This window comes from Hyperolius riggenbachi, chromosome 9 (assembly GCF_040937935.1).
Source record: "Hyperolius riggenbachi isolate aHypRig1 chromosome 9, aHypRig1.pri, whole genome shotgun sequence".
In the NCBI taxonomy this organism is placed as follows: Eukaryota; Metazoa; Chordata; class Amphibia; order Anura; family Hyperoliidae; genus Hyperolius; species Hyperolius riggenbachi.
The window spans coordinates 139,814,718-139,839,225 of NC_090654.1; the positions used below are offsets into that span (position 1 = coordinate 139,814,718).

The 24,508-nt window shown below is 45.0% G+C and overlaps 1 protein-coding gene across 3 annotated transcripts in view; it reads left to right on the top strand.

The window, feature by feature from the left end:
• TMOD4 (tropomodulin 4) overlaps positions 1-24,508 on the top strand; it is a 172,677-nt gene that overhangs the window by 55,054 nt on the left and 93,115 nt on the right. For all 3 annotated transcript variants that reach the window (XM_068253578.1, XM_068253579.1, XM_068253577.1), the window contains exons 2-4: positions 1,012-1,170; positions 2,537-2,693; positions 13,869-13,991. In XM_068253578.1, the coding sequence (XP_068109679.1) occupies positions 1,042-1,170; positions 2,537-2,693; positions 13,869-13,991 (409 nt within the window). In that variant the 5' untranslated portion in view covers positions 1,012-1,041. The remainder of the gene's footprint in view (positions 1-1,011; positions 1,171-2,536; positions 2,694-13,868; positions 13,992-24,508) is intronic.

Below are 24,508 nucleotides of genomic sequence, written 5' to 3' on the forward strand. Positions count from 1 at the left end.
TCAGGAGTGATTACTTCCTAGGAGCCAAGCTTCCTAGGGGTACAAGAATGCACTTCAAGATACATTTCCAGGTAATTCAGAATACACAGTTTGATAACTTGAAAAAGTGGGATGAGCTGACTATGTTATGGTTTGGGCGTATAGCAGTGGTTAAAACGAATATACCCCCTAGAATTCTTTATCTTTTCCAGGCAGGTCCTATTCAGCTTCCCAGACAATATATCAATGAGCTTCAGCGTAAAGTAGGGGAATTTATAGGACAACAAGTGTCAACAGACAGATTCTGACTCTGCCCAAACAGAGAGGGGGTGCAGCGGACCCTGATTTTGGCATATATCATATGCCATTTCACAAGGGTAATTGACTGGTCCTGCTATAGCGATTTCAAGTTGTGGACTGATCTGGATGAGAAGATCCTAGGCCAACCTGTCGGAGGCATTCCGTGGATCCCTAATCCTGTGGATAAGACTGCAAGATTAGAGTTTTCCCTGATTCATAGTACTTTTCAAGTGTTTCAGCAAGCGTGTAAGCTTTATAAATTATCCTCGCACGTCTGGCATGTAACACAGACTTTGGCCTGGAATGGAAGGCACCTTCCTTAAATCTGAAACGATCAACGCAGGGAACACTGTATCAGCACACAGTATCTGTGATGTATAGCTTTCTTGAGGATTCTAGGCCTGAAACCCCATTGCCTTTTATGGACAAATGGGAAAAATCAATGGGAGACGATGAGTAGGAGGTCGATTGGGAGAATATCTTTATATTGACTCATAAGGACTCTGTGAACACAATTCGGGAGGCCAACTACAAAATTCTCACATCAAATTTCATTATTTGCAATTTATCTTGCAATTTTGACACAGATTTTGGTCCAGAAACAGTGATTTGACCCATTGGTTATGGCAGTTGAAAAACCTATATTAACAATTGGTTCATAAAATGTACCCATTGTTCTTTCATTTTGTTTTCTGCTTAGAAATTACATTTTTATTGTGTTGTTTTTGCCAGAAGGGGCTGAAACCCGCTCCTACCACCACCATGAGCACAATGTCTTACCAGAAGGAGCTGGAGAAGTACAGAGATATAGATGAAGATGAAATCTTACGCGGGATGTCAGAGGAGGAACTGGCCAAGCTTGACTTAGAGCTGCAGGAGATGGACCCTGAGGTACAGAAATTTAGTATGCTAAATACATTATCCATTGCTATGGCTAATTAGCCAACCATCTTAAAATTACTTTTTATTGACATTTTTCAGTTTTGGGGCAATAGAGGTGATATTGCGACATAAACACCTGCAGTGGACTCTGACTATCAGGGAGAGGTAGAAATACAAACTACTGCAGGGAAATCACACTGTAGTGTAGTGGAAGAGACGCAGCTATTGCTGAGCCAGTTGAGTGTGGTCCAGTATTATTTTTCTTTGCAAGCTTTCGAAACTTTAAGTTTCTTCTTTAGGAATGATACAGAACTGGATCAGAACCATACGGTTATGCCTGAAGAAGAAACTTAAAGTTTCAAAAGCTTACAAAGAAATTTTGTACAGTTAATCATTAAAGGTATCACCTAAACAACTTTAGCTACTGCTATAGGTGTGTACACACGCACTACCGCCGGCAACGCCGGGTCCACCGGACCCTCTCACTCGGCGGACATTCAGCCGACAGTAGCACGTGTGTACGCGCTGTCAGCGGACTGATAAGGCTGTTTCTGAACAATCCGCTCGGCCTTATTAGTCCACCGACAGCACGTACACACGCACTACTATCAGCTGAACGTCCACCCAGCGGGAGGGTCTGACGGACCTGTCGTTGCCGAATGTAGTGAGTGTGTATGCACCTTTAGAGATACTACCATAATGATATGGACAGAGACACAAAGTACTGTGGGTAAATTACTAGGAGAAGGAGCAGAGATACAAACTACTGCAAGAAAAACTATCCATTTTGGTAGGGGAGAAGACACAAACTACCAGAGGTAAAGTTTACCATTGTAAAAGAGGGAGAGACACAAACTACATGAAAATAGTATCACTGTAAAAGGGATCTAGACATAAGCTATTGCTAAAGGTCTTTCTCCTGTGGGAGAGGGTCAAGTTACAAATTGATAGAGGGAACTAGTCTCACTATCCTGCTTTACAATGCAAGAGGGCCAGAGATGAGACATTGCCACACCACCACGTTGTCATTTCTCTTTACAAGAGACCTATTCACCTCTCTCCTATGGGGGGGGGGGGGGGGGGGTTCAGGTGGAGGATATAGAGACACAACATTGACACAAAAAAGACACAGTAAAATCTTATTAATCTCATTAATGTTGTAGGGCCAGAGACAAAAATTTCAGGGAAGTCTCACCATTAGACAGGTGTGGGATGCACAGGCACAGACTACTACAGGGAAATCTTACCATTTTGGGTGAGAAGGGAAGATATAAACTGCTCCAGGTGGGAAATTTCCAAGTTAACTTATGAATGGTAGCTACATGCAACATTTTTGTTGTAAATTAAGCTACATGCCTTTCTCCTGGTTGTTTAGAACATCATGCTACCAGCAGGGATGCGCCAGAAAGACCAGACTAAGAAGACCTCCACTGGACCGCTTGATCGAGATGCCCTCCTCCAGCATCTGGAGCAGGAGGCAATCAGTGTCAAGGACAGAGATGACCTTGTGCCATTCACAGGGGAAAAGAAAGGTACTGTAAATTATGGCATATGTAAAAAATATGAATCACTGGGCATATAACCATTAGAAAAGAATCAGAGATCAACAACAAACAAATAAATATATATAAAAAAAACATCTAAAGCTGCTGTTTGCCTGGATGGATTATTTTTTCAGAGTAGGGTCGTGTTAGCCATTGAGTAACATTATGAACATTTTTTAAGGAAAGAGTTTTATAACCTATAATATGCGTAGCATGGCATTTGGAGAGTTGTTTCTCATTCTTCTTTCTGGCTGGATAATAGGTGTTGTGTTCTTTTTAAAGTCAGAAATATGAAAAAAAAATATTTTAGTTCTGGATAGTGTGGAAGGAGGTTAGATCCCCATTGTTTTTTTTATGGCTTTCTGTGTTCCCATCTTGAAAAAATAAACCCTCGCTTTCTGGCTCATTCAACTCTTCCCCTCAACAGATAGCATTGTCTAACTTATGTCTTATTTATGTTGATAAACATATAGGAAAATGTATGTTAAATAAATGGACTTTAACCACTTCCGGACTGCTATCGTTGAATCTACGCCCTGTTTGGGAGCTGCTATCCCTGCCAGTGCGTAGATTTCCACCTGCACGCTCCCACCGCTACCGCCAATCGCGCCGCTCTCCTGCTGCTACAGCTCACTCGCCATGCTGAATTTTAAAGCTGTCGCCGAAAAACATTGCTGGCTATAGACCAAAATAGAGGTTATTTCAGTTTTGTTAAATAGAGGTGGTACACAGTACCCAGCAAAGTCATGGAGAACAAAAACACTAGGATATAAAGCACAACTATGGCGAAAAATTGTAAAAGTTAAAATTCAAAGTTATAAGTACAATTCTACCAGAGTAAAATGCACCATGAATGACGTTTCTCCTACAGTAGGTTGCAAAAGTATTCGGCCCCCTTGAAGTTTTCCACATTTTGTCATATTACTGCCACAAACATGAATCAATTTTATTGGAATTCCACATGAAAGACCAACACAAAGTAGTGTACACATAAGAAGTGGAACGAAAATCATACATGATTCCAAACATTTTTTTACAAATAAATAACTGGTGTGTGCATAATTATTCGTCCCCCTTTGATCTGAGTGCAGTCAGTTGCCTATAGACATTGCCTGATGATTGCTAATGACTAAATAGAGTGCATCTGTGTGTAATCTAATGTCAGTACAAATACAGCTGTTCTGTGAGGGCCTCAGAGGTTTTCTAAGAGAATATTGGGAGCAACAACACCGTGAAGTCCAATGAACACACAAGACAGGTCAGGGATAAAGTTATTGAGACATTTAAAGCAGGCTTAGGCTACAAAAAAGATTTCCAAAGCCTTGAACATCCCATGGAGCACTGTTCAAGCGATCATTCAGAAATGGAAGGAGTATGGCACAACTGTAAACCTACCAAGACAAAGGCCATCCACCTAAACTCACAGGCCGAACAGATAAACAAATAAGGAGAGCGCTGATCAGAAATGCAGTCAAGAGGCCCATGGTGACTCTGGACAAGCTGCAGAGATCCACAGCTCAGGAGGGAGACTCTGTCCATAGGACAACTATTAGTCATGTACTGTACAAAGTTGGCCTTTATGGAACAGTGGCAAGAAGAAAGGCATTGTTAACAGAAAGCATAAGAAGTCCCGTTTGCAGTTTGCCACAAGCCATGTGGGGGACACAGCAACCATGTGGAAGAAGGTGCTCTGGTCAGATGAGACCAAAATGTAACTTTTTGGCCAAAATGCAAAACACTATGTGTGGCGGAAAACTAACACTGCACATCACTCTGAACACACCATCCCCACTTTTAAATATGGTGGTGGCAGCATCATGCTCGTAGGGTGCATCTCTTCATCAGGGACAGGGAAGCTGGTCAGAGTTGATGGGAAGGTGGATGGAACCAAATACAGGGCAAACTTGGAAGAAAACCTCTTGGAGACTGCAAAAGACTTGAGACTGGGGCCAGAGGCGCTTCTAGAGACCAGCGGACCAGCTAATTGCCTAGAGCGCCAGATTTATTGCAGGGCGGCTTTGAGGGAAAAAAAAGTTTATTTTTCCTTTCCTTAGAGACTGAATACTTAGGGAACGGAGATAAAAAGTTCTAATGAAAGCCTCTACTGCTCAGCCTCAAATAAGGAATCTACAAACCTTTTGTCTACAACACTTTGTATGGCATCCTCTAATGTTAGTGTTATCTCAGGATCTAGAGTGTGTCTATGTGACTCCTGTCCTGCCCGCCCCTCCCTCCTTATGACTTGAAAAGAAGAGGAGGATGCACTAGCATTGCAACCGGGTGCGTGGAGTGCGACCCCCACCAGGGTGTTCCCATGTTGCCATTAGAGGTGGTGACAGCAGATGCCACTTCAACAGAGCTGAATTTTAACACCCAAAAATGTGCTATTTTAGCTTTAAACATTCATTCACTGAGGCTGGGAGAGGAAAAGCCTCCCCTCTTTAGCTGGATCTGCAGCTGCTGGCTCATGGAGCTGATCTTTGTTTACACACCGCCCTGTAGACTGGGCTGTATTGGGCTGTGCTGCCAGAGCATGTGACTGAGGCTATGGAGCGTCTGCGTTGCTATGAACTGAACCTAGCCTGTGCTTGCGTTATCTCTGCTCCTGTCAAAACCCTGATTGATGGAGCGAGGGGGAAGCTGGAGCTGAGATCTGAGTGAGCCATGCACCACTGACGCGTCCGCTCCAGTCACGGTCCCTCCTGCTGCTGCTCCAGCACTCCATCGCCGCTGACTGGGACACCGCGCAGGCTGGAGATGTGATGCCGGCCCCAGCTGCTTCTGAGAAATCCCGGTCCTAGGTGCCGCCACTCCACCTCCACTGCCTGGGTGCACCATGCAGTCGCTCTGCGGCAGACCAGCACAGCATGCGGGAACCCGGCTCTCCATCACTGCCGACAGCCTCCACCTGGACCCGCCGGGACTCAGCTGACCTGCAGAAGACCCGCTGGGACTCCCATCGGCTGCCCACCAACTGATCGGCGGGAAGGATGACGTGCGGGTTCTGCCGGGACCCCTCCAGCTGATCGGCGCTTCTCTTTAGCTGGTGAGAATTTAAGATGCAGCCTTCCCAGCTGCGCTGCCCCGGACCGTCATCAGCACTCGGCACCTACCACGGCACTCGGGCTGCTGCATTGCCGCTCGCCGCCCTCCATTGCTAGCTTCACTGGCTCTTGGCACCAGGCTTGTTGTCCTTCCCACCGGCGCCTGCTGCTCCTAGATGCTCCATCTCCACGCTGCAGGACACAGCCACAGGGGACCTGGGACTCCGGCCTCTCCACGTGCGCTGCAGCCACCCTCACCACACTAGCTGCAACTTTCTCACTGCCTAGGCCGCCAATCCACCTCGCTGGACTGGGCTGCAAGCCAGGAGCTGGATCACTGAGAGCAGGTCCCACCATCATGCCAGGCCCCCTGCGCCCACAGCCTGTTGTCGCACTCTAGGCCTCCAGCCTAAGGCCATGGACTAGGCCGCAGCCACCGCATGCCAGAAGCCATAAGCTCCGCCATCAAGCTGGGTGCCTGCAGCCCCTCTTGGACTTTATACCTCCAGACTGATCAGGGCAAATGCCCTGCCACTAGGACATGTAACATCAGGCCATCAGGCAAACCCCAGGGGCTCTTTCTCTCTCTACTATCTCTCTACACTATTCTGATTCTCTCTCTCTCTTTCCTTACACTCTTTTCTTTTACACACTGCGGGGCATCTGGTACTGCTGCAGAGCGAGCGCCGCCGGTAGATGTGGCTGCTCCTCACATGGCACTCCAGTCCGCCCCACGCGTCCTCCACTAGTCATGTGCTGTATCATATACTGTATGTATATGCTTACTTATGTACCATACTGTACCTGTGTGTGTTGAAGGATCGCATGTATGTGTTTGTACCTTCACCGACCCTATATGAGCCAAAAATAATTCCGGGTACAACCCCTGTTGTACTTGGCGAAATAAATGATTCTGATTCTGGTGGGGATGGAGAAGGGAGAGAGCAGGATATATGGATTGGATATGAAGCCTGTGTAAGCATCCAGTCCCCCTGCCATGCTGTCACAGCCTCTCTCTCAGCACACACACTGCACAGATGCCAGCCTACCCCCTCTCCCATATCAGGCTGGCTGAAAGCTTTTACAGGCTGGAGGAAGTGCTCTTGTAATGGAGTGACTATTCTCTGCACAGCATTTACAGCAAAAATGCATGCTTTCCTGTATCTTGTCTCACTTTCTACTTGTCCCCTGCTCCCTCCTTCTCTCTTGTGTGTCCTCTGTCACTCTTCCTGTTCCCTAGTTCAATGGCAGGCAATCTATGTACAGATTTCCCCCTTCCAATTGATCTGCTATCAACTATTCATGCATTGCATGATGTGTACTGGCCTTTGTCCATCCCTCTCTTCCTTGCTTACATTCTCCCTCCTTTTCTATTTCTCATTCGCTTTCTTTCTTTCCTTCTTTCTTTCTTTCTTTCTTTCTTTCTTTCTTTCTTTCTTTCTTTCTTTCTTTCTTTCTTTCTTTCTTTCTTCATCTCTTGCTAAGGGCCAGTTTCCACTAGGAGCCATAGCCGTTTCTGATTCGGTTGCGGTTTCTGTTCTGCTGTGCAGCCGCAGCCTGAATCGCTAAAAAAGGCTATAGGGATTCGGCTGCGTGCTGCATAAAGCTGCAGCATGCCATCCAGGTGCAATCTGAACTGCAAAACCATAGGTGAGATGGGCAGCGTTTCCCTCTCCTCTTGTATTGCGCTTTGAGTCCTATGGGAGAGAAATCAAGAAGATCAATGGGAGAATCGCACACCACTGTGGAGGTGCCGGACCATGTGAACTATAGTCGAAAAAATCAAAAAGGTCCGCACACTCAATCCATCCAAGATGAAGGTTTATTCAACCAATGTGACACAAATCCACTCCATTAGCCAACGACTCGTTTCGGGGCCCCGTGGGGTCCCCTTTGTCAAGGTAAAACAACACAGAATGGTAACCATTCTGTGTTGTTTTACCTTGATAAAGGGGACCCCACGGTGATTTTTTCGACTATGGGAGAGAAAGGCTATAGAAATGTTACTGTTATTGTTGTATCGGGCCCATATTCGGAGTAGAAATATGGTCTCCTTCATGAACTGCAGCACTTTACAGAGTACATAGTCATGTCACTGACTGTCATCAGAGGAGCTCACAATCTAATCCTACCATAGTCATAGTGTAATGTCTTACCATATTATTATTATGTATTTATATAGCGCTGACACCTTCTGCAGCACTTTAGATAGTACATAGTCATGTCACTGACTGTCCTCAGAGGAGCTCACAATATAATCCTGCCATAGTCATAGTCTAATACTCTACCATATCATTATTATTATGTATTTATATAGCACTGACATCTTTTGCAGCACATTACAGAGTACATAATCATGTCACTCATTGACCATACTTTATCTAATTCTCTTATGTAGTCCAAGGTCATTTTTAGGAAGCAGAAACCATTTGTATGCCAGCACACAGGTACCATGTGATGCAGTCTTATTTAGGAAATGGGGGGGGGGGGGTGACACCATGAGTTACTGCACCAGGTGTCACAAACCTTAGCAACGCCACTGGGAGGTTGGTGTCTTTGTGTGCATTCCAGAACGGACTAGCCAGGAGGAAGGAGGAAGATTTTCCCCCAGGCTGCTGGTACAATATATAAGGCAATGTGAAGCACTAGGCTGGTTGAGGGAAATAAATGTACAATTTGACGGCAAGCTGGTAAATGTACACAGCATGATGCAGAAGAGAGGCTTGCCTCCTACAGTGTCCTTAGAAAAAATCTCTGTCTGCTTTCTCATCATTGTAAAGACTGCATGTGGTCAGCTAGATAAGGTATTACACAGGTTGAAAAGTTTTCGACAGTCCCTAGACTCCAGGAGGGCTGCTTTCTGACTTGTGTGAGAGACAGGCAGGACAGGAGTCACATTACAGGCAAGTCGCCTCTGTGTTATGTGGCTGCAATACAGATACGTTCTCTGCTCCATGTCAGGCTATTTTCAGTCTCTCTCCACTCCTCCTCTCTCCCTCATTCATCTTTGTTTCCCCCCTCCCCCTAGTGCTGGCTGTCTTTTCTTCCTCTCTCTGGATAGTGTAATTGTTAAGGGCTCTGCCTCTGGCACAGGCAACCTGGGTTCAAATCTCTGTTTCTTTCTACTCAGTAAGCCAGCACCTATTCAGTAGGAGACCTTGGGCAAGACTCCCTAACACTGCTACTGCATACTGAGCGAGTCAGCACTGAGTCCGCCAGGAGAAAAGTAATTATAAATATTCCTTGTTACTCTCTACTTTGCCCCCCTCCCAATCTTACCTTCACAATTGACTCACCCAATCTTGTTTTTAGTAACCCTAGCCTATAGCTGTCAATACATGCATTCATTTTTACAGACAGATTGTTTCAAAATGATCGAATATGGCGATTATCAACCACCACATCGATCGATCAATCATCAATCCATCGCAAAAATGTACCAAAAATACAATCAAGCAGTACATTTTTACAATTGGACACAGTGGTATTGTGGCTGCCGCATTGCAAATATTTTCATGGAGGGGGGGGGGGGGGGTGCCACAGGTTTCCTTGCCTGGAGTGACAAAATGGCCAGAGGCGCCCCTGACTGGGGCAGAGGTTCACCTTCCAGCAGGACAATGACCCTAAACATAAAGCCAGGGCAACAACGGAATGGTTTAAAACAAAACATAACTATGTGTTAGAACGGCCCAGTCAAAGTCCAGATCTAAATCCAATCGAGAATCTGTGGCAAGATCTGAAAACTGCTGTTCACAAACACTGTCCATCTAATCTGACTGAGCTGGAGCTGTTTTGCAAAGAAGAATGGGCAAGGATTTCAGTCTCTAGATGTGCAAAGCTGATAGAGACATACCCTAAAAGACTGGCAGCTGTAATTGCAGCAAAAGGTGGTTCTGCAAAGTATTGACTCAGGGGGGCGAATAATTACGCACACCCCACTTTGCAGTTATTTATTTGTAAAAAAAATGTTTGGAATGATGTATGGTTTTCGATCCACTTCTCACATGTACACCACTTTGTATTTGTGGCAGTAATGTGACAAAATGTGGAAAACTTCAAGGGGGCCGAATACTTTAGCAACCCACTGTATGTCCCTGTTGTTGTTTACTGTAGACACTAAAAATCGGCTTTGAACTACTCCATCCCTTTGCTTTATTTTTTACAAAAGTACCCCATGGAAAGGATCTATGAAAGGATGCCAGTCCGACTCCCTACTTACTTGCTTGCTAGCTATTTTGGCAGTTGGACTGAGCTATTGCCATTCAGAAAGTGATTATGAAAATAAAGAAAACCCTGAGAACTACCCATGAGAAGATGGACTAGCCCAAAACCATTTGTCACATCTATCAGATTTTTAGTGCCCACTGTTAGTGACAGCAACATAGGTAAAAAGTGTATTTTACTCTTGAAAAGCTAATTGTATTACTCAGACGAAAAAAACAAAAGCACAACGAAAAAAGTTGTGTGATCAGCGGCTTTCTTTTCGGACGTGGGTCCTACATCTTAGCATGAGCTGCCGCTTTTCAGGACGTCGGGCCTACATCCTTGCGGCAGAAGTGATTAAACAAATATGGAGTTTCTTATGAAAAAAATATGCTGGTGTCTTTTTAAAGTCTCCCCCTCTTTACAAACACATCAGCCACCTCAGAGATAGACAGTGACAGCTGTGCGCTATATTCACCCTGCAAAATAAACGGGCTCCTTTTTCTGCAGCACTAAGTTACATTCTTCCCTGATTAAGTCGCCATCTCATCTCTGTAATTTTGCAAAGTGACTAATCTTTTGACAGTTTTACATCGATAGATATGGCCCGAACGGTTCGCCGGCGAACGGCTCCCAGCGAACTTCGGTGGTTCGCGTTCGCGGAGAACCGTGAACTTTTCCGGAAGTTCGATTAGCCCCCATAGTGCATCATTAGGGTCAACTTTGACCCTCTACATCACAGTCAGCAGGTACATTGTAGCCAATCAGGCTACATTCCCTCCTGGAGCCCCCCCCCCCCCTTATAAAAGGCAGGCAGCGTCAGGCATTGGACTCACTCGTGTGCCTACAGTTATTAGAGAAGGGAGAGCTGCTGTGCAGAGATCTATAGGGCTTAGTTAGGCTTGTTAGGTTGCTTTTTCTTGCTGATCTCCTCATCCTCAACAGCTCTTTTGAGAGCTAATGTTGTTCTTGTGATCTTTTTTTGTGTGTGTGTGTGTGTCCCACAGACACTTGTGTTGCATAGACAGCCTTGGTAATTCGTGCTGTGCCACTGCCAGGCCCAGCACATTCAGTGACTACCTGTGTGTGTGACAGGTGCACATTGTAATACCCATCACTGCATATACCTACCTGTTGTTCACAGTGCACCCACCTACCTACGTGACCGCACGCAGTGTCACTGTCTTACAGGTGCACATTGTAATACCCACCACTGCATATACCTACCTGTTGTTCACAGTGCACCCACCTACCTACGTGAGCGCACGCAGTGTGATATTCAATACCACCAATCACTTTACCTCTTCACAGTACGTGTGTGTGACAGGTGCACATTTGTAATACCCATCACTGCATATACCTACCTGTTGTGTTCAGTGCACCCGTGAGTGCACGCAGTGTGATATACCACTCCGTGCATCTATGTGCACCTGTGTGACTGCACATTGTATTAGTCAAGTCAGTGCATACCTTTTACTTCATCCCCCCCAATATGGACAAAACAAAAGGCAGAGGCAGGCCACCTGGCAGGTCTGTTTGAGGTCATGCTGTCGTGATTTCATGTGGCCCTCGACCAAAGTACAGTGTTCAGAAGAAGGCACATGCCATCAACCCCCAATATTGTCCGGATGTAGTTGACTATTCAACACAGAACACCTCATCTTTCTCAGCTTCCGCACAGAAGTGTGACATATCTTCCTCCTCCTGCTGTGATTCTGGCACCCCACTTAATAACTCAGTCGGCCGCCACCACCATAGTGCCATCACCCCAGGGTTCAGCGGTGTGGAAATTTTTGTGTGTCTGCCTCAGATGAGAGCAATGCCATCTGTACTCTCTGCCATCGAAAATTGAGCCGTGAAAAGACCAAGACCCGCGTAGGGACAACTACCTTACAAGGCACATGATTACAAAGCACAAACTGCAATGGGATTACCACCTGAGGAAAAGCAGCACACAAAAGCAAAGCCACACATTGCAGTGGAAGATACCAGGCCGCAATTTTTTCTCAAAAAGGCGATACCTAAACTGTACCGTGATGCTGAAAGGCAAGTGGTGACATCTCTGGCACACAGCGTTGGGTCAAGGGTCCATCTGACCACGGATGCCTGGTCTGCAAAGCACAGTCAAGCCTGCCAGAAGACTAGGTCAGTCCCCACACACAGCATCTCTGGCTGCAGGCCGCTTGACTGTCTTCTCCGCCACCACCAACAGGGTCCAGGACTCCAGACGGATTCCTGAATTTTTAAGGCCGTTTTGGCCGCTATACAAATTTTTCTGGTGTGTGTACATGCCTGCCTAATTTTTCTGGCTGCACTGCGGCTGTAACAACAAAACAAAAGGCATGTACGTGTGTCAATTCCCCTTTGTGATCATTACCTTGCCGCGGTGAAGGGGCTTGCTTATCACAATGAAGCAATGACCACCAGCTATATGAGTGTCTCGGGGGGGGGGGGGGGGGGCACACCAAAGATAATAAGGTCGTTGCTTCATTTTGGACAGACCAAATCCGATCAGTTGGACAATCACTGTTGCTCTGTCATTGAGCTACCTCAGCCTGGCGATCATATGGGCTTGAAAACTGCTATCGCCTGCACTTTTGCCATGGTGCGCACCAGTCCAGCATGGCCATCACGACACACGGCTGTTTGCGGTGCGTTACACAGTGATTTTGGTGTGTCAGTGTGAAGCAGTACTCTAATTATACTCCCTGATTGATGTATACACATGCAAGATGTTTTAAAGCACTTTAGGCCTGCAATTTAGCATGATTTCTTCCCTTAAAACGCTGCTTTACGTCAAATCTAGATTTTTCCCCGGGACTTTTGGCGTCTATCCCACTCATCCATGCAAAAACTCAGATGTTAGACCCCTTGAAACATCTTTTCCATCACTTTTCTGGCCAGCATAAGTGTTTCTAGTTTTCAAAGTTCGCCTCCCCATTGAAGTCTATTGCGGTTCGTGAAAGTTTGCGCGAACCGAAGTTTTGCGGAAGTTCGCGAACCTAAAATCAGAGGTTCGGGCCATCTCTATACATTGAGTGAGATTCAGCATAGGACCTGCAAGATCTACTTGATTCTGTATGATCATGCTGCAAATTATCAAGGTAACCATAGTATTTTCTACTGGGCATATGGCACAAAGATTTGCCGGTGTTCCAACATTTTAGCATACCCGACAAAATAGCATACAAATGCTACTGAGCATGTGCAAAGTCATGCAGGTCATACATTAACCCCACAATGCCCATCAGTAGCATTAACCTTTTCAACCCCAGTTAGAGGCCTGTGTGCTGATGTGCAATCTCCACTATCCAAGTGGACATAGAGTTAGAATAAAAAGTTGTCCGAGCGAAGCGAGGACCAAGCCCGCAGCCCAGCGAGCGAAGCGAGCGGGCAAGGGGACACTGATTCTACTAACAAGGGGTATATCACTTTAAATGTATGCTGTTTTGTCAATGTATGCTAGTTAGTTGGAACACCGGTGTACTGAACAATGACCACGTATTCTTAAAGGAAAAACGGAATCCTTAAAGGGAATCTGAGGTGAGAGTAATATGGAGCCTGCCATATCCATTTCCTTTTGAACAATAGCAGTTGCCTGGCTGTCCTGCTTTTTACATTACTCACTGGGTAACCAGGTATTCATCTGCTCAGGCTGTCCTGGAACAGACTGCCATTCCACTTTTATATTCCTTCCTCAGTCAAGGTTAGCCCCTAAATTATTTCCAGGCTCAAGAAGCAATATCAGAATGGAGTGGCATTGAAATGTAAATATATCCCTAGACACCTGTTATTGCTCATGATCTTGTAATGAGATCTTACACATCTTTTACACACTGAGCTTGTCTTTTACCTGCTTTGAATACTGTTTTGAATGTTATTCATTTTTTGAAATTCCACTATTCTTTAACTGCAGGAAAGGCTTTTATCCCCAAAAACCCAAAGCGTGAGATCCCAAAAGAGGAGCAGATTACACTGGAGCCAGAGCTTGAGGAAGCCCTGGCCAACGCAACAGATGCTGAGATGTGTGACATTGCAGGTAAGAACCGTTGTGTTGTTTATACTGTACACTAAACAAAACACTTTAAAACATAAATAGACATCCACCCTGTTATAAAACCATGTTAATATTAGAATGCACATGATTTGGGGCCTCAAGCTGGTGTTTCCTTGCTTATAGTCACGGCCTCAATTCACTAAGCTTAACTCCTGTCTTTAATAACTCTTCTGAGCTGTTTTACAGTTATCACAATTATATCACCATGGTGATAACTGTAAAACAGCTCAGAAGAGTTATTAAAGACATGAGTTAAGCTTAGTGAATTGAGGCTTTGTCTCCAGGAATCTCCAAAAGAGAAACAGGGACAGCCAAAACAGAAGCCTCAGAGTGTAGTAGTTCAGCACTAAGGTGGTAGTCAGCTGAAGGACTATAGGTTACCACATCTTGGTAAAACTTTGCGCGTGATGCGTTTCGCGCGCAAATTAGCGCGCGAAAAGCTCTTTTAGACGTGCTAAGGGGCTTTTCACAGGCGTGCTAACAGTTAGCACCGCTTTGTGAATCAAGCCCCTTGTAGAGAATGTATTCCCATCTGTAATCATCTTCCTAATACTACACCACAAATGGAATAAAAATGGCCAGAGGCCCCCAAAAAACAGACACTTTTCATCCAGTGTACCTCAAACTGCACCGCTCTGTAGTGCAGGACTCTAGTAACCTAAGAGGCATAATGTTAAGCTTGGAGGTGTAATCTCCACAGTCAGCATACAACACATAAGCTGACGTGAAGGAGGTACACACCCCAGCACAAGGGATCAGGATATCCCCAGTTTAGTGGAGGAGAGGACTGACTCCAATAGGAGATTGTGGTGCACAGAGCCGGTGCAGATCCGAACAGCCACAAACAACACTTTCGTAATAACGTCTCAGCGCAAAGTAGCGCTGAGCGCATAAACCAGGACTGAGGAGATCAGGACAGGTAGACAGAATGAACGCTTGCTTAACTAGCCACTACTTAAGGAAAGGTGGGGGGAAAGGCTGCGCATCCCTAAACACATGCTGCAATTGAATGGTTAATCGCATAGGCATACACCGCCTCTGCCAGACTGAAAAATGCATGCCCTGCATCCAAGACAAGTGCTAACATTTATTAAACTAGGAGGTACTTTAGCTTCCAATATGGTTTGCATGCAAAGTATATTATACTAGACACTTGCGCCACGGTGAGGCAGACTTGCCCGGAAGTTAGCCACTACTTAGTGACAGCAAGCGTCCACAATAAAACAGACTGGAATGAGGTAGCCAATGTGTTTGCAGCAATGGCGTGCCTCACAAAGACAGGACAGGATAGTCAGGAAATAGCAGGATCAAGATAGATGAACATAACACAGATAAATATACAATAAGTATGATTTCCTAGCGTATTACAATTACAGCTATCAATGAAACTATTTGTAACGTCTGACTAACATATGTATATATCGGCAATGAACCGATATATGACATAAGCAGGAACTCTGACTAAGACTGGAGTAATACAGGGAACAGGACTCAGAAGGATTCGCTATCTCTTCGCAGAGATGAACGCAATCCACAAACAGGACCAGGAACAGGATACTAGCTCAGCACGGGTGCTCACGATACGCGCAAACTACCAAAACGTGCTGGAAGGCTGACTAACTGAACACAGGAAATAAACAGTTTGTGTACGTATATATCAGCGACACTGATGTATCAACGTAACACGAATACAAAGAAAATAACAAAATGCGCAAGTATGCGTATATATTGGCGATGAACCAATATATGACACAAGACAAGCAGAGTAACAACTTCTAGAACAAGAGCAGAACTAGGAGGACTCGCTGACCCCTCGCAGGAGTCAGCGCAGTCCACACGGACTAGGAACGAGGTGGGGCACGAGCAGAGTAACAGACTGAATCTGAGACTATGGTAGCCCATCAAGCATTGCAGGAAGCAGTTCTTTATACTGAGGTCATCCAATGGGAGCAGACCTGCAGATTCCCACACAAGTGAATGGTAATTAATCACAGGCTGACAGCAGGAAAAGGCAGACAATGATATGCAGCCTGCAGGAAAGGGATTGCCCCTCCATTGCAGCAGACAATGTTTGTTTACACAAAAGCATATTAAACTGTCATTAACTTCAGAGCGACTGCAGATGGAATCAGCAACTAGTTTAAGTGCAAACCAAACTATGCAAGAAAATGTATGTAATGACATCAGAACTGCTTGGGTTACAATACCACTGCAGCCAGCAGTAAACGCTGCAGACATGATCATAACATTACCCCCCCCTTAAAAGCGGATACCAGACGCTTTTCAAAACTGAAATTCCCAACAAAACAATCTGACTGATAATTCATGATGACCGGGACAGCCCGGCAAGACCAAATTCCAGAATCAGTCCCCACAAGACTGGACCCATCAGAACCAGAACCTACAGAACCATGCCCGTCAGCACTACAAGCCTCAGTGTGATACCCATCAGAACCACGACTTCCAGAAAAAAGCCCCCAGAAACTCTCTGAGCGATACCCACCGCCTTCCCGGGACTGTCCAAAAACGCCAAAGCCTTTGCAATGCCCACCGGAACTGTCCCTACCAACACAAAACCCACCGTTGAACCAGTCCAAGGTACCAGGACAAGTTTCCTCAGAGATCTCCCAGAACACTTGGAAGCTCCAAAGAGATCCCCACAGGTCAGAACGCCCCTTAGGCTCACATGGAGAACCATCAAGAACCCCTATGGAACCCAGGGCAACTCTAGAGTCAGGGTCACAAGGACAAACATCAAGATCAGGGTTTTTAGGGACCAGAACCATCTCCGGGCATGCAGGCCAACCGGCAACATCAGAACATGTCTCCACTAGGGAAGCGTGTGAGCACGCCAACACAGACACTTGGGCACTCTGGCATACGAAGCACATCTGGGCACACCGGCACAAGAGAGACTTCTGGGCATGTCAAGGAACTGTGAACCTCAAAGTCAGTCAAGGTAGGACCAAAACCAGGACTGGGCAAAAAAAAATCATCATGACTAGACTTCACAGTTACTGGATTCTCACTAAAAAATGCAGGATCAGACTTAGATGTCTCTGATTCCAGCAAGGTTATTAACAAATCATGTTCAGGGGCATTTACAAGACAGGACAAATCTTCTGATGTATGCACCGAACTAGACAGGGTTCCCATAACTTCTTCTGGACTAGACAGAGACTCATCAAATACACTGGATTGGAGCTCATGAAGGGCTGCAAAACAAGTCAGTAGTGCAGCAATACCCACTGAACTAGGCAAAACTGAGTAACTCACTGGACAGAAAGGGGACTCTGGAACTTCTGCCACACCGGCCAGAGAACCAAAATTTTCCAGGATACAGGGCTGGGTTTCAGAAACACTCATTAACCCGGACTGAAATTCTGAGATTTCTATTATTTTTTCCAGCGAGTCAGAATTATCCATGTTACAGGGCAAGACTTTTGAAACATTCAGAGGACAGGGCTGGAGTTCCTCGGCTGTTACAACACTGGAGAGGGACTCAACAACATTGGTTAAATCAGACTGTGTACAGGGCAAGGTATCTAACACACTTGCTGACGAGGACAATATTTCAATGGCTTCTGCTTCGCTGGGCAGAAATTCATCAAGTTTTATTAGAGCAGACTGTAATTCCAAAACAGCTGCTAGACAAGTGAATATTACTGCAACACCAACTGAGGTAAGCAGTGCCTCAGACTCCTCTGCTAGAGGGTTTGAAGTATCCAAAGTACTGGGTGAAGCATAAGACTCTGTGACCACAGCTTCACTGGACAGGATCACTGAACAGTCCATATTGCAGGGCAAAACCATGGAAGTACCTGCTGGACAGCATAATGATTCTGTGACCTGAGTTTCATTGGAGAGATCTACTGCACAATTCATGGTACAGGGCAAATTTACTGGAACATTTTCTGAACACGGTAATAATTCTGCGATTTCGGATTCACATAGCAGACGCTCTGAGTTATTCACGAAGCTAGAGTGAGGTGTAGAAACAGGAAGATCAAAACACAATGTTTGCGCATCTAAATCACCATTCAATTGTGAAATTGGAAAATTCAGATGCTGGGGTTCTGAGGTTTCTGGACAGGATTGCTGGGACTCGGAAACTGATGTAGTGCATCTATTGGCATCTGCTGGATCAGACAGGAGTTGAACTTTATTAACACAGGTAATTTCTGCAGAAGTGTTTGCAGAGACAGGCAAGATTTTTCTGGTGTCTGTTTCACTGAACAAAGACTCATGAGTACTGGCTAGGCTGGACTCAGAAGTCAGCAGGACCTCTGGATTCTCTGCTGAGAAATTTGTGCAGGGCAAAGTTAAGAAAGTATCAGTGGCTTCTGTTTTACTGGGAAGTAACACTGAGTTATCCATGGTACAGGGTGGAGTTACAGGAACATTCACAAGACATTGCAGGGACTCAGTAACTGGAGAAGTGGGACAGTCTCCAATTGACAGTGTGTCTTCCCTGGCATCAACCGATCGAATCGCACAAAAATCGTCCAAAATCATTTTCCACACATCGATCAATGGAGCCACAAGGTCATACCCACACACACCAGTTTTTATTAGGTTATAGGCAGACTTAATGCATGCATTCAATACTAATTCACTTTTTGCACTGTAAAATTGACAAAATGAACTTGAATCATTCTTCCATTCATTGACCAGAGCTTCCATCTCTCCATTCTCAAATGCAGGATTCCAAGCATACTTAACAGGCAGATCACAGTTTGCAAATGTGGTTTTGGCAGAAACATACATTGGATTATTTAGCAGGCAATTGGCAGATTTCTTATTCCTAAAGGTTCGTATACACGTCCGATAAAGATCGTTCGTTACGAACGATTCGTGACGTTTACACGATATTCAAATTAGACTGAAAAGATCGTTCGTAATGAACGATTGTGTACACACGTGAACGATATAAGTATAAAGTACTGAACGACGAACGATAAAAAAATGCGTGCGCAAACGGAAGTGACGTTATGACAGGCAATAAGAACATGCGTTATCGGACGATCTTTGTACACACTGCAACGATTGAACGATTATCTTTCGAAAAAATCCGCCGGGTTGGATCGGTCCGATTGAACGATAACGATCGTTATCGTTCACAAAAACGATCGTTCACACTTTTTGAACGCACGATTATCGTTCCGATTGTCGTTATCGTTCGTTTTTGAACGATCGTTATCGTACGTGTGTACTCAGCTTAAGGATCTCCAATACCTGTAGCAAGTGTTGGACTGTAGGGTATGCAAATTTTTCTTGCTGCATGAATAGATTGATTTGTTCAATACTCTGTAATATATCCTCATAATCATACTCAGATAATTCTTTTAAACAAAAATCTTTATTTTCCCTAGCCAGTGATGAAAGTTCATTAGTAGTTTCATAAGTCCATTTAACTCCCCTGAAAGACAATTGCATTTCATTATCTGTTAATGGCAGAATCTCATTGCAGGTCTGATGCGCAGTCGCTAAAGATAACGATTCTGCAGATTGGACACGTTTCTTAGAACGTTTGCGTTTTGCCTTTGACCTTGCTGTTTTTGGTGATTTATTCAAAGCTGCAGGAAAATTACCAGTAACACTTTCTGCTTGCTGCTCATTCTTGCAAGCAATTGAAGGAGCAGCTGATTGGCCTGCTGCCAGGAGTTCATTAAGAGGAAAAGGCAATGGATCTATGCGCAACCAATTGTGAATTACAAAAGCTATAAACTGCAAAGGACTTTGTCTAAACTGAGTGTGATCTAAGACATCGATTGCCCAATCAAAAAGTTTGCCCTTAAAAAGAGCACAAACGATCCAATCAGACGAGGTAGAAATTGCAGAAGCCCGAAAGTCGGGATTGGCCAGAACTTTAACCAATTCTGATATAAATTTGTCTGTAACTTCAGGACCAAGCTTTTCAAATTTTTTAAAGGAGCAGGACCCCTGACAACCAGTGTCATAATTTCTGGAAATTCCCCCCACAATAGGGATTGGTAATGGGGCTACCATAATGTTAAGCTTGGAGGTGTAATCTCCACAGTCAGCATACAACACATAAGCTGACGTGAAGGAGGTACACACCCCAGCACAAGGGATCAGGATATCTCCAGTTTAGTGGAGGAGAGGACTGACTCCAATAGGAGATTGTGGTGCACAGAGCCGGTGCAGATCCGAACAGCCACAAACAACACTTTCGTAATAACGTCTCAGCGCAAAGTAGCGCTGAGCGCATAAACCAGGACTGAGGAGATCAGGACAGGTAGACAGAATGAACGCTTGCTTAACTAGCCACTACTTAGTGACAGCAAGCGTCCACAATAAAACAGACTGGAATGAGGTAGCCAATGCGTTTGCAGCAATGGCGTGCCTCACAAAGACAGGGCAGGATAGTCAGGAAATAGCAGGATCAAGATAGATGAACGTAACACAGATAAATATACAATAAGTATGATTTCCTAGCGTATTACAATTACAGCTATCAATGAAACTATTTGTAACGTCTGACTAACATATGTATATATCGGCAATGAACCGATATATGACATAAGCAGGAACTCTGACTAAGACTGGAGTAATACAGGGAACAGGACTCAGAAGGATTCGCTATCTCTTCGCAGAGATGAACGCAATCCACAAACAGGACCAGGAACAGGATACTAGCTCAGCACAGGTGCTCACGATACGCGCAAACTACCAAAACGTGCTGGAAGGCTGACTAACTGAACACAGGAAATAAACAGTTTGTGTACGTATATATCAGCGACACTGATGTATCAACGTAACACGAATACAAAGAAAATAACAAAATGCGCAAGTATGCGTATATATTGGCGATGAACCAATATATGACACAAGACAAGCAGAGTAACAACTTCTAGAACAAGAGCAGAACTAGGAGGACTCGCTGACCCCTTCGCAGGAGTCAGCGCAGTCCACACGGACTAGGAACGAGGTGGGGCACGAGCAGAGTAACAGACTGAATCTGAGACTATGGTAGCCCATCAAGCATTGCAGGAAGCAGTTCTTTATACTGAGGTCATCCAATGGGAGCAGACCTGCAGATTCCCACACAAGTGAATGGTAATTAATCACAGGCTGACAGCAGGAAAAGGCAGACAATGATATGCAGCCTGCAGGAAAGGGATTGCCCCTCCATTGCAGCAGACAATGTTTGTTTACACAAAAGCATATTAAACTGTCATTAACTTCAGAGCGACTGCAGATGGAATCAGCAACTAGTTTAAGTGCAAACCAAACTATGCAAGAAAATGTATGTAATGACATCAGAACTGCTTGGGTTACAATACCACTGCAGCCAGCAGTAAACGCTGCAGACATGATCATAACACATACATTTAAAAGCACCACATGTTAATCTGCTACTACTTTTACCGATATTCCAGTACCACCTATTATAGTAGTGTACCGATATTCTCAGCCTATCTTATCCTATTCTCACAATAACTTTCCACACCTGTCACTAAGCTACCTACGCCTAACGCTAATCTTCACCCATTTATGCCTAACACTAACCCCCTTACCTACCCCAACACCACCACTATCAAATGCCACTCACCGTTGTCCCCACTGCTATTATCATCGCTACAAATTAGCAAAACGTCACCACCGCTCTTGTGCTGTACCAACTGATAGAAAATTCAGGCACCTTTGGGTGCCCTTGCTGCATTTTGGGCTGTCCCTGCTGCTATTTTCACTGTTACAGAGTTCCAATACAAGTAACGGAACTCCACTGCCACTAGTGTGCTTTCCAGGTCCATGTGAAGTTTGGGCATCTCTACTGCTCTTTGGGCTGTCCCAGCTGCTGTGCTACAAATTTTGCTGTTGTCACCCAATCAAAGACTGTTGCCAGTAGTTCTATCACTTAACATCGGTGCCTATGGTGGCGCCCATTTTCTGGGCTGCGAATCGCTTCGTCTGAGAGAGGGGAGACAAAAAAAACTGGAGAAGCAAAAGCCTTCTAAATGTAGCAGTTAAACACCCCTTTCAGTGTGAATACTAGGAGAATCTTACTCACATTGAGTGGTTGCCCGATTGCAACTAGGTTAGTTGCCTGTGCAGAAATCCCATCAACCACTCAGGTCTCTGTTCTTCTAGCAGTTGCTCGCCAACTTTCAAGCTGGCGTAGGTAGATGATATGGAGGGGATACAACAACTGCAATTCATGGATACTGGTTAAACAAGGTATCAAAATTGAAGCAGTGTCTCAACATGATGAAGTATGCGTATGACTTACCTCACAGATTCATCAGTCAAGTAAAGTTTAGGGATTTTTATTGGCACATTGAGGTTTTGTTCACATCTAAAATAGAAATTTTCGATTTTTTTTTAGCGGTTTCCCCCCTCCCGGCGCTCCACTGCTTGCTACGATTTCGTGCAAATCGCTTTTGTAAGCGCCTTTGGAGAGCGATTGCATTTTGTCTCTTCCTGACGTAAGTCAGGAAGTGAACTCTAACCCGGAAAAGAATAGATACAATGTATTTCTTTTTAAAAACGCGAACGCAATGGCCGCATAAAGCGATTTTATGAGCTTTTACTGCTCTACCTATACACTCCATTAGAGCAGAATTGCCCCAAAAATGGTACTAGCACCACTTTGCAGAGTGCAAAGCGGACGAAACGCACTGATATGAACCTACTCATAGAGGATCCTCGCAGAAGCGTTTTGTGGGCGATTTTGAAAAGTGCCTGCGCTTGAAAAAAGGCCAAAAACACCCTAGATGTGAACGAGCCCTAATAATGGGTTTTGTGGATTGGGCCCACTTCCTAAGGTTTTGTGCTATGTTTGCTGGTCTTCACTAATGGTATGAAGACCAGCCCAAAAAAAAGAACCAGTCAACATAGGCAAAAAGCTTCAGTACTTGGGCCAGATACATAAAACATTGTTAAAGTGCCAATAGAAACCCCTAAACTATCCTTGACTCTAATGAATTTGTGAGGTAAGTCCACTTACCTCCTTATGTTAATACATGAATTAACAATTCTGGGTGCCTCAAAAATGTATACTCTATTTATCTCTATATTATAGGGTACTAGGGGCACTAAAAACAAATAAACATCAACCATGAAGCACTTACCCCATACATTTTTGGTCCACAAGCCTTTTTAGGCAAGAGTTTTTTTTACTATGACAAACAACGTATTTTGTGAGTCCAGCCAACTTCCTCAGGTATCAGTGGTAAGAATCCAACCATGCATGCGCACCTATAAGGATCCAGCAACACTAAGGCAAGACCGTAAAGATGGAAGGGTTGCACTATGCTTCAAATACAGGTTTATAATCAAACCTCTTGGTGTAGGCCCCACCCGTTCTTTTGAATATTGCTCATCTAACGCCTTCCTCCTGGCGATAGCTGTGGCTTTCAGGGGCAAACCCAGGATTTTCAAGGGGGGGATTCCTGAAAGTTCTCCCTCAGCCACACACAAAACTGTATAATCATATGGTAGGACGTCACGCTGGGTACACATAATGCAATTTCCCATCTGACCGACGGGATCCAACGGGATCGATCTGGAGCATTTTGAATACAGATAATATTGAGGACAGCTGACATTGGTAATGAAGGGTAAAGTGAAGCATTCACACAGCAGGGCACAGGGCTGTGCTCATACCTGACACTGTTAATTTCCCCAGAGCTGCTCTATGCTCTGTACACACGCTGCTCCTCCATGCTCTGTACACACATTGCTGCTCCATGCTCTGTACACACACTGCTGCTCCATGCTAGCCAGATGTGCCCCCAGTATTAGCAGCCCCCCTTCCCCAGCATAGATAGCCAGGTGTGGAAAGAAAAGGGGCAGTGCTGTAAGCTGCAGGATGCCTGCAAATATTTGGGTGTCTCAACCTGTTCATGTCCTCAGACATTGCACTAGCCCTGGTCTGAGGGGGGATTCTGGGCAGCTGTAATCCCCCCCTGTGTTTGCCTATGGCTTTCTTAAAGAAATAGCCAATCTTATATCTTGCCTAGAACTAGAACAACCTAGATGGATAATCCTGGGATACTTCAATACAAAGGTGGATGCCCAACCCTCCCAGCTAGGAAGAGAGCTACTTTGCAGTGAGCTGGACTTCTTACCAGCCACAAACCTCCCTCCCAACCTCATATTTCATTCAAGACTGTCAATATCCAATTTGGAAATCAATCCAGTAGTTTGTTCAGACCATCACACTATCCACTTCTCTCTTACTAGCTGTAAAATGTAGCGTGAAGGATCTCACGAAATGTTATTCCTTCAAAGACAAGACAAGACAAATAACATTTATATTGTGCTTTTCTCCTGGTGGACTCAAAGCGCCAGAGCTGCAACCACTAGGACGCGCTCTATAGGCAGTAGCAGTCTTAGGGAGACTTGCCTAAGGTCTCCTACTGAATAGCTGGCTTACTGAACAGGCAGAGCCGAGATTCGAGCCCAGGTCTCCTGCGTCAGAGGCAGAGCCCTTAACCATTACACCATCCACCATCAAAAGATCTGTTACCCCA